Source organism: Calidris pugnax, unplaced genomic scaffold (genome assembly GCF_001431845.1).
Source record: "Calidris pugnax isolate Ruff unplaced genomic scaffold, ASM143184v1 scaffold182, whole genome shotgun sequence".
Classification (NCBI taxonomy): Eukaryota; Metazoa; Chordata; class Aves; order Charadriiformes; family Scolopacidae; genus Calidris; species Calidris pugnax.
The window spans coordinates 2609488-2620646 of record NW_015090968.1 but is presented as its reverse complement, the minus strand read 5'-3'; the positions used below and the strand labels follow the sequence as shown (position 1 = coordinate 2620646).

The window sequence follows — 11159 nt, the reverse complement described above, 5'->3', positions numbered from 1 at the left end:
CCCCCCCCCTTCTTCCCCGCGGCGGTGGCGGTGGGTGATGGCGGGGAGGGGGTCGGGCCGGCCCGGGGAGCCGCCGTGCGGCGTTTGGGTGCCGGTTCCGCCCCGTTAACGGCGTCTCTCTCCCCTTTGCGCCTCAGGGGTGGAGTGGGGGCTGCTTTTCCCGGATGCCAACGGGGACTACCAGTCGCCCATTAACTTGAACTCGAGGGAAGCCAAATACGACCCCTCGCTGCTGGAAGTGCGCCTGTCGCCCAACTACGTGGTGTGTCGGGACTGCGAGGTGATCAACGACGGGCACTCCATCCAGATCGCCCTCAAGTCCAAGTCAGGTACGCCCCAAACGCGGCCTTCGCTCACCTCTTGGGCTGGTGTTTGCCTCCATGGCCGGCCGTGCCCGCATCCCCGAGCATCCGAAGGGTGGCTGTGCCCCGTCAGCCAGGGGTTGTCCTCCCTCGGCGTGGACTGTGGCCGGTGAGAGCTTTGCTGTTGGCTCCAGCAGGGAAAGGAGGCAGCTTTGCAAGGAGAGCAGAAGGTTGCGATGGATGGTCAGTCAGAGCATCTCCAGGGATGCCTCCTGTGGTTGGTGTCACCTAATCCTCTGGCTTTATCAGCCGTCCCCATTCAGAAGCAGTCCAGACTATGGTTAAGAACGGTGTGATGCCAAACTGCTTTTGTACAGCTGGCAAAATTTGCGCCCACAGTCCAAAGACTCTGCAAGCTAAAAGATCTTTTTTTCCATTAGTTTGAGTGGGCTGTGAATGCTGACTACAGACTCGGGTAGCTTAACAGAGGCACTCCGGTTACACATGCGAACAATATTGATGAAGAGCAGGTAGCAAAGCAGCCCTCATTTTCTTAAAGGGTTTTTCGTGTCATTCATCCAATAAGAGTGAGAAGCAAATAATGAAAGAGACAATTCCAACTTTGAAATCACAGTATCTCACTCAGACCTTTCATCTGGGTAAACTATTCTGTAGGGAGGAGACAACTGTCAAGAAAATAGGAGGAAAAAAAAAAGTTGCTTGTGCTTTCCATCAACTGTGGTAGTTCTTACCATGTGTTTGGAAAAGCATCCAAGTTATTCTAACCAGCCTTAGCTAGTTACAGTCTTTTGGGGGTATTTAAACGGCTGGACATTTTCAAAACATGAGACAGTCCAACTTTTGTTTCCTTCTGAGATCCCAGTAGTCCTGAGCTACAGCTGTGCTGGGAGTGAGGGAGTCAGTTCAGTTTTACACTGAGTTTTTTAAAAAAGAAACATTTGTTATTTTAATAATTATGCTTTCCTTTATAATTTCCTTTCCATGACAAATCCCATGTATTATTGCGACACAGGACATTTCTTTCCACAGAATTTTGCAGATTTCCAATAGAATATAAATTTTGTGCTCCTGGTCAGTTTTACTGCCTTCATCAGGAGCAGAGCTCTTTTCCCAAGCAGCGAGGTTCTGTCTGCAGGACCAGGAAGGTTCTTGAATCCTCCTGTGGAGGATGTGAGAGTGACCGCAAATGATGTCATCGATTGCATGCCAAAATGCAGCTCCTTCAACCCTACCTTTCCCGAGGCCAGTTTGGAACTTTGTAGCAATAATTAATAAGATAGGACCAACACACTAAAATATATGTTCAAAACCATTGGAGACTTAGGAGAAGGAGAGACTTCTTTCTAAACCTGAATGCAGTCTGATGCCAGACTGGCGAGTCTTGAAATATGACACAATGTGAAGTAGAATAAGAATTTATGACTGAAGTATGGAATTATGATTTAGGAAATCTTGTTTTAGTCTCAGCTTTTCCTTAAATTTCATGTTACATAATTTCCTATTCTCTGTTTGTAAACTGGGGGTGATTTTCCCATTTTTGGGTGGGGGAAGACAACATTTGCTATCCCTACCAGGAGAAGAAAAGAGTTAATAAGCTGTGTTTGACCTAGTATTCTGGCCAATTTTCAGGGATTGCGGAAACTCCTGCAGCTTCTTTTCCTCACGGGGGATCTCTGATGACAAATCCATTTAGCCAGATTATTTTAATGGGAACTGTTGAACACTAAATGCTTTTGAAACTCTGTCCAATTAATGTGGAAGAGATCCTCATCTACTGTAACGTTAACAGTCAAAGAAAAACTTACTTGTGGAAAAAAGTAAACTGATTAAGATACATATTAAACATAAATTTGTCGTTACTAGCGATTGGTTTTATCCTTTAATTCGAGACACGCAGTCCATCTGGAATTCCCAAATCCTACTTATTATTTAATTGCAAACATTTTTGCAGGCTGCTCCCAGTTTGATCATGGTTGCATGTGTTATGCGTTAGGGGGGAGAAGCATGACCAGCTGTGTGATGGAATTGTGTATTGAGAAACACTTTAGAGGATATCCTGCCGACAGAGGGACTTCTCTGAAGCCAGAGGTGGATTGCACAGTGGATGATGGTTTCAGAATCCTTTTCTAAAGAGGATCAAAAATTGCCGAAAGGCAAAGCGAAGTTGCACGTTTCCCTCATTGACAAAGATCAAGATTTGATGAAAGGCAGAAGAAAGATAAACGTGCTTCATGCACTGAAGTGTTTTTATCACGGGATCAGTGTTATAACTTAAGCTTCAGAAATAAACTCTTTGAAGCTGCTGTAGATCCCGAACTCCATCGTACAGAGAACATTTATTCTAGTTACTCTTTCTCTAGGAGCAATATTTTAACCAGAGAAAACGCACCATTTTCCTAAGAAATAGCACTAATTAAGTATCATGTTTCTTTATATTTGTCCAGATTTCCTGAAATACTTTAATTGGTTGTTTCCCCTGATATTCAACAGATTTAGAGATTTTCCCTATGGGTTATAGGTACACATAGAATATAGATAAAGCAAGATTAAGAAGCAAATCTGAATCTGTAACTACTTTTAGGACATTTCATTTTAGAAACCCTAATGGCTCTTAGATTAGTAAAAAAGAATTACCAAAGGAGGGTTAATCAGCATATGTTACTTTTTTCTTCAATGTAATTGCTTATAAAAACTATAACTGATCATTTTTCTTTTTGTTTTTTTTTTTATAGTTCTGTACTTCTGTTATTATGTTTTTACAATTGAATATGATTTAATTGCTAAAATATGTTTTAGAGTTACACTGTCTTGTGCTCTAAACTAATGCCATTTAGTTTGTGTGTCAAAATAACTTTATATTATGGAACTTTAGTTCCCTAAAGCTGTAGATTATGCAATGAATTAATCCTTATCAGTTATCAGAGATTGTAAAAGATTCATTCAGAGTCTATGAAACATAAGCTAGAATTTAATGGATTCTGGGGGAGACTGTGATTGCCCTTAAGTAAAATCCAGCCCTGCCTAGAAGCCAATATTCAATGGTTTCAACGGGAAATTACCTACAGTTTATGGAGTAGTATTTGATCTGAAGCAGATTCACAAATCCCTGGGCAAGATGTTTACATCGATCAATTCCAAAATCAATTGGGCCTCACAAGGTACAACTGCTTGCTTTTAATATTTACTGTGGCAAATGCAAAAGTATTGAGCTATTATATAATATTTGTGTGTGTGTGTGTTGCAATTGTGGATAGATGATTTTAAGAAATTCCGGATGTTTTAAAAAAATGAAGTAAAAAAAAAAAAGCCACAGCTGCCTAGAAACTGTTTTTAAGTAAATGAGGTGTGTTGTTGCTCCTGTGTGTAGGTTTGATTATATTTGGATATGGAGGCATTCTGTATCCCGGAAGCCTGACAGGTGGTGTATGGCTGAACACCTTGACCTAGCGAGATATTGGCAATCAAAAGTTTTCTATCAGTTTCTGTGGCTCCTGGCTAATACAGGTGATGGAGAGTAAGCATTTGGGCAAGTTGGAGGTAGTTACCAGCTCAATTCAGCCCCCTCACCCCCTGCCCTGCCATCTGTTTAAAGCACTCAGTTACTGTCTCGATAAGAGCAATAAACATATGAACTCTAGGGGCTGATAAAGGTGCGGTGTTTTTATTTGGTGCTGTGACCAGCTGTTCTGCCTCCTAAAACAAAGAGTGCAGCAGGACAGCAGTTTCACTGCTGTTCCTAACTGCCTGAATCAACCCCCTGCCCTGGGCAGGGACACCTCCCACCAGACCAGGTTGCTCCAAGCCCCATCCAGCCTGGCCTTGAACCCCTCCAGGGATGGGGCAGCCACAGCTTCTCTGGGCAACCTGTTCCAGTGTCTCACCACTCTCACAGCAAAGAATTTCTTCCTACTATCTAATCTAAATCTCCCCTCTTTCAGTTTAAAACCATTACCCCTTGTCCTGTCACTGCACTTCCTGACACAGAGTCCCTCCCCAGCTCTCCTGTAGCTCCCTTCAGATATTGAAAGGCTGCTATAAGGTCTCCCCGGAGCCTTCTCTTCTCCAGGCTGAACAATCCCAGCTCCCTCAGCCTGTCTTCATAGCAGAGGTGCTCCATCCCTCTGATCATCTTCGTGGCCCTCCGCTGCACCTGTTCCAGCTGGTCCATGTCCTTTCTGTGTTGAGGACTCCAAAGTTGGACACAGTATTCCAGGTGGGGTCTCATGAGTGCAGAGTAGAGGGGCAGAATCTAAAGTAAAGATGTCAAGTCTCTCAGCTTCACTCTTCTCCTGTCTAGGACCGCTGATGATGAAGAAGCTTGCAGCAATCTCCCCGTTGTGTTTGGGGGGAATGTATTCAGTGGCTTGTTCTGCTTTGAGAGGACCGCTGATGATAAAGAAGCTTGCAACGATCTCCCCGTTGTGTTTGGGGGAATGTATCCAGTGGCTTGTTCTGCTTTGAAAGCCACGTTCCTTACCATTTGTCTTCTTTCCCCAGTGTTAATAGGGGGGCCGCTGCCTCGAGGACATGAGTTTGAGCTGCACGATGTTCGATTTCACTGGGGGAGAGAAAACCAGCGTGGGTCTGAACACACAGTTAATTTTAAGGCCTTTCCCATGGAGGTAAGAGTGACGCTGCCTTGCATAACGCTCACTAAATGCAAAGGGCTTTATTTCATAGCCTGAATTCCTGGTAGTTCAAAAGAGAGTTTCTTTTAAGCTCAGCGTTTTATGGCTTTATATTTCAACCACAAAGCCATCTTGCTGAGGTGTGCTTTAGTGCAGGTAAATTAGGATATGCATCTGGAACAGAATGCCTCCAGCACTCATCACGTTGTGTGATTAATTGGTCATAAAGTTAACTTGCAGAATTATTAACTGCTGTCTTAATAATATTAGCGTTCTAACAAGGTCTGCCATTTCAACACTTCCCATGTCACCTTGACTAATAGCTATAGATGGGGGGAACTAGCCACTGGAAATATTTCCATGGTGAATAATAACACCTTGGGTAAATTTGGAGTAGGTGTAGAGCAATTTGTTCGTGAAATAGCTTTACATACCTGAAAATTGAAGATTGTGTGATATTCTTGGGTATGTTCTGGAATATCTCAATGAATTACAAAAATTTGAAACACAAACCAAGTGATAACGCAGTCTGAAAAGATTCAGCTCTTCCTGGCGTGTCAGTCGGGGCTTGTAGGCAACCCAAAATGCTGGGACCTATTTCTCCTGCCCTCCAGCAGCCTTTCATCATTATTACTTAACTTCCCACTGTCCTGTTTCTTACACTTGTCAAGGAGTGGCTTGGAGCATCCCTTAGACCCTGGGCTGCAAGACTGGCTTTAACAGATGCCAACCCCGATGTTTGGTGGTTTCAGCTTTGCAACATTGGTTTTAAAGAAACTCAAGATTTTTTTCAGAGCTCTTTGAGTTATTTTTGCCTTATTTATCTATCATAATCCCTCACAAGCCTTTTTCTCTGTGGTGTTCAGTGCTAGGAACTTTGTTATTGTAGCATTATATTAATGAGTGCCAGACTACTGGAACAGAACCACTTTACAGAAAAGGATATAATAAGTATTAAAGCACCTGCTGCAGAACTAAGTGTAAAAAGCTTGTGGACCATCAGTTTAATTCTTGGTGTTGTTCTGGTACTTTCTGTGGGTCAGATCTTGGTCTCTGCTGTTTGTTATTTTGCATTGGTCCATCAAAAAATTCCATATATAAGTGACTGATAGGGGCTTTGCAGGTTGATTTCAGGCAGATCCTGGCAATTCCAGACTGTTACTTAAATGGGGAAGACTCAGCAACCAAAGGGAAAGCAGAAGAATCACCTCTGCATCCTGGTTACCTGGCATAATATATATATATATATATATATATATATAAAATATGTTTTTTATGGGCAGTAGGACCTTCAGGATACTGCAGTGTTTCACTGAGGCAGGAAGTAATTTGTTTGTTATGAAACAGCTCTGCTTTGTGCTTTTCCTCAAGGCTGGTGATCGAGAAATATTGACATGAACTATGTCAAGAACTGTTCTTGGGGTCTGTCAAAGTCTTCTCTCTCCTTGTTTATTAGGACCACTTTGCAAACAGTTTTAGGTGCATGTGGGAACAGTCTATTGATAATCTGCAGAAACCCCAGAATTCTCTGTTCTAAATCAGTTCAGAGAAAAATCTACTTGACCCAGAGATGCAAAACAGCAAACTTAATCTGTCATGCAGGGATTTAATTCTTCACCTACTTTAGAAGCAGCACGGCAGCTGCACAAACAGAATTCTGGCACAGCTGAAGAACATCACCTGAAGGTGAGCGAGCTGGTGTTACCCCATCTCTCGCATCTAGGCAGCTTTCAGCTAGACTCTGATCTCCAAGAAATAACTACTGATGCAGAAATTCTGTAGCAGAAGAGAATTACTTATAATACACTTTGAATGCAGCCTGAATGTTTAATTTTGCAAACAGATCCTTAAGCAGATTAACTCTCCTGGCAGAAAATGACAGCATGGCTTGTCCTATCCAAGTCAGTTGCACACAGGTGTATGGGCTGAGCTGGTTCATCATCTTCTGCCCTGTGTTGCAAGAAAGTGCCGGGCAATTTCTTGCTGCGTTTCCTTCCACTCTGTGCACAAAGAGCTGCCATATTAAATCCATCTCAGATTGTCCAAATCAAATACTATACTTGAGCAATAATAAAACAGGTGCTTGTGATCACCATAAAGGTTTATGAAGTAGTACACCTGAGACTCCAGAATGGAAGATGTTTTGTTTCCATTCCAGGGATTGCCCCACCTAATTTTTATTTGTGGAGAACAATAATTTTGATCAGGGGGCAAGGAGATCTTATTTTCTTAACTTTTAACCTTAGCATTGATTTATACAGTTGTTGGAAATCACAGTAATTCTGAATGCATATTGGGGTTGATTTTCACTGGGTTTGTTAGTTACTGAACACAGTGGTGGGTGCCTATTTTGGCTACATACAAACAGTCTGGTGTAGTTCATGCTTTTGTTTTCTGCTAAATGCAAAATCAACATCTAGAACATCTCTCTTGTGAGGAAAGGATGAGGGACTTGGTTATTTTTAGTCTGGAGAAGAGAAGACTGAGGGAGGGGGGATCTGATCAACGCCTATAAATACTTAAAGGGTGGGTGTCAAGAGGATGGGGCCAGTCTTTTTTCAGTGGTGCCCAGGGACAGGACAAGAGGAAATGGGCACAAACTTGAACATGGGAAGTTCCATCGAAACATGAGGAGGAACTTCTTTCCTTTGAGGGTGGCAGAGCCCTGGAAGAGGCTGCCCAGGGAGGGTGTGGAGTCTCCATCTCATTCAAAACATTCAAACCCTACCTGGACAGGTTCCTGTGCAGCCTGCTCTAGTTTGACCTGCTCTGGCAGGGGGATTGGACTAGATGTTCTCCAGAGGTCCCTTCCAACCTCATATCATTCTGTGATTGTGTGAACAGGCAGTTTGTGCACAAGTGCACAATGCCTAGAAATAGGTTGAGTGCCAAGTGCGTAACTTGGGATCTTCCAGTGAGCAAATCTAGTAGGACGTTTTCCTAAGAAACTAGAAGTTATTTACAAGGCAAATGATAAGGTTTTAAAATTCTCCTCTCTTTGCGGAAGACAAGTCAAGGGATAAGCAGTAGTTTGAAAACATAAGTGCTTGCTTTAAGTGGGTACATTAACAACACAACAAACTAGGCCCAGATTATATACACTATTACACCATTATAAAACCTGGGCAATTCTACAGAAATCAGCTTTGAGTTTGATGGGATCTATCTGAGATGAATATCTATGACAATTTACTGACTGGAGCAGCAGTCTGTTTTTTTAGGACTGAAGACTGTAAGTCTTCATTTTATTACATTGGACCAAATAGTTGTGGAACAGCTTCAGATTATCAGTGTAACGACCTTTGTGAAGTATGACTTTAAAAAAGAATGTTATTTTTCAAAGTCTGGAAGAACACTGTTCAGTTACTTCCCTAGTCTCTTCACCTTTGATACCGTAACTGCTTTTATAGAAATTAGGAAATATCCTGTATTAGTTGGGTAATATCCTGTGTCCCTTAGTGCAAAAATCTGCTATTTCTTAGTAGACAGCTGGGGCCTTTGCACATGGTTAGATTATATAGGTTCATGGTGAAATAGGTTAGACTACTAAGCTTATGTAACCTCTGGAACAGCTTCTTCAAATAATTCACGCTGTCAAAAAACATTGTTCATGTGGCTTGGAGGCTGAGTTCATTGTTATTCCACCTTCCTTGACTGAAGAAACCGGGATGTTGACGGTAACACACCAGCGGTATCATTTTCACTGTGTTTGCAGTCAGTCAGGAAAGCAGGGCAAAACAATAAATAGTTGTCAAAGGTAAATACTGCAACATGTCTTCTTAAACAAGGGAGAAGGAGAGGGCTGTACATATCAGTACAATACTCCTCTCGCTGCTCCGTGAAAGCAAGAGCATGAAGGCCCATCTTGCCTTTTGGCCAGCAATTGGAAGGAGATGTTTGTGCAACCTTCTCCAGAAATCTTTCTCACCAAGTACTCCTTCTGCACATAAACAGCATTATTTTGCCTTTTGGCCACAGTTACTTTGGCCACCGCTTGTGCGAAATATTTAGTAATGGTCTTAACACTGAGAGACTTGTTTCTTGCCAGCAAATGGAACAAGGTGCCAAAAATTAGATTGTGCTTTGCAGTACACGTTTCCAGAGAGCAGTAAAATCCACTTTTATACCCACATGTGAGTTACCTGGACCTGATTTAGGGGTAAGAAAGAGAGGAGCTACTTGACATCTTTATTCCTCTTCCTCAGGCCAAAAGTATGGATTGGAGAAGGAGGAAGAACAAATGAAGATCTAATGAAACTCTGACTCTCTCCCTTACCTTTCATGCATAACAGGAAGATAGAGGGGGACAGAAATAGCAAATAAATGCTACTTATTTTTGTTGTTTGCAAAGTTAAAATAGGGGCAGCTAAAAATGGAGATTCACTGTACCTGATCTCTGTATAAACACATACAGTGCCAGTGCAAATCAGCTTACAGTCAAAAAAGACAGGAAAGGCAGCAGAAGAAAGTAAACCATTTGATGGCATCAGTGCTGTTTTATTAAAAAAGTAAATAATAAAATGTTTTCACTGCTTCTGAAGTGAAGGGAAACAGGGAACATTTTGCCTTAAAGGCACCTTTGACTTACTCGAGTGGTGGTGTGACCAAAAGCACATTCTGACCATAAGGGAACGCTTGTTTCCAGGCTGCTGTTCTGAAATAAAACTGTCGGAGAAAATAAAAAGGTTCCTTTCACCACTTGTAATACGACCAGGAGGATAATTCTTTGTAATCCATCCTCTTTAAAATGTAGGATTATATTAGCTGTGAACCATGTGAAAGCTCTCAGTAGAACAGGATTGGCAGAAAAAAAATTTTAAAAAGTTTCCAAGATGTTCATGAAGATTAAAACCAGTATTATTGTTTGCCTTACAGTTTTTGAGTAGGATAGAAAAAATCCAGTTGCTTGAAGGACCAGAATCAGTTCTGGTCTTCTATCTTCAATAGAAAAAAAGTTGTTCCTTTCTGTTGTGTAATGAAGAGCAGACTAATTCATTCTGTGGGCTCTTTCAGAGTTACTGAAATACCCACTGCAATGAAGTTAAATATAATGCAAAAAACCATATCCTACCCTTGCTCTGATTTAAACCATTAAGTTTTCCTTTGTTCATGTGAAATGACGCCTGCCTAAGGATCATCAAGCAGCTTTAGGGTTTCAGGTCAGGCTGTTAACGTTACGCTTATCTCCTGAAGTCTTTACAGTCTTTGGTGTGGGCATTTCCCTGTGCCCGGCTCTGAAATCATACACCTTCACACTGTGCATCCCCTCTCTGGCATTTCTTGAGAGGAGGTGTCATGCTTTCAACACGGAAATTTATTCTTTGCCAACTTTCAACGCTCCTTGCGAACGTTATTTAATCTTGCTGTCTGTTTTAATCAGGTTCGTAGTAGCTTGTTAGCAAATTATTTGGGTTAAAAAAATAAACCAGAGAATTTGTAATTGTAATAGAAGGCCTGGGAGATGGTGTGCATGCAAGCGTGTCTCTCCAGCTTTATGCAGAGACTTACAAACTGCAGTGGGACTTGGGTAGATGTGGATTTAATCCATAATGACAGTAGTTTCTAATACGTAAGCTCAGTTCTGATATCTGTGGATTTTTGCCAGTAGCTTTAATGGGACTATGATCCCAGTCATAAACCCTAAAAGAAAAGGTTTTAAATCAAGGAGTAAATCCTGTTGCCTTAGCTGATTGCATTGATTACCTGCTTGTGAAAAAAAAAAAATAATTCATTCTGCTTGCTTTGGCAGCACAAGAGCTATGAATGAAGAGTACCTTGCTTAGGCAGTCATGAATTTAACAGGAGGCAAAAAGAACAGATTCCAGAAGGGCTTACTTAGCTTCATGCTGAGGTCTGGAACTCTGCTCAGGAGTTGTCCAAGTTTTCTGGTGGACAATTAACTTGTTACTCAAAGTGCTTGGCTGGTTTTCTGAATTTTGGAACCATTGCAGATGAATACTGTGAGCTGTGGTTAAAACAGTGCGTCTTAGAAGAAAATGATGACATTCTTGTAATAGCTCTATCCTTGACAAGTTATGAATAACAGATTAATAATAGTTCAAAGTAGATATGCCCATTGGACATTATCTAATTTTTGAGGACAGAATTGTGGAAAAACACAGGAAAATCAGGCCAGTGTCTAAGCAGATGTTTTCAGTTGTGTTTTCCAAATCTGCATGGATTTATACAGAAACAGAATGTTTTAAAT

General features: G+C 41.6%; 1 protein-coding gene across 1 annotated transcript in view; it reads left to right on the top strand.

Annotated features, from left to right (window-relative positions):
• CA8 (carbonic anhydrase VIII) overlaps window positions 1-11159 on the top strand; it is a 70592-nt gene that overhangs the window by 1069 nt on the left and 58364 nt on the right. Inside the window, exons 2-3 of the mRNA XM_014952646.1 lie at window positions 138-329; window positions 4821-4945. Of these exons, the coding sequence (XP_014808132.1) occupies window positions 138-329; window positions 4821-4945 (317 nt within the window). The remainder of the gene's footprint in view (window positions 1-137; window positions 330-4820; window positions 4946-11159) is intronic.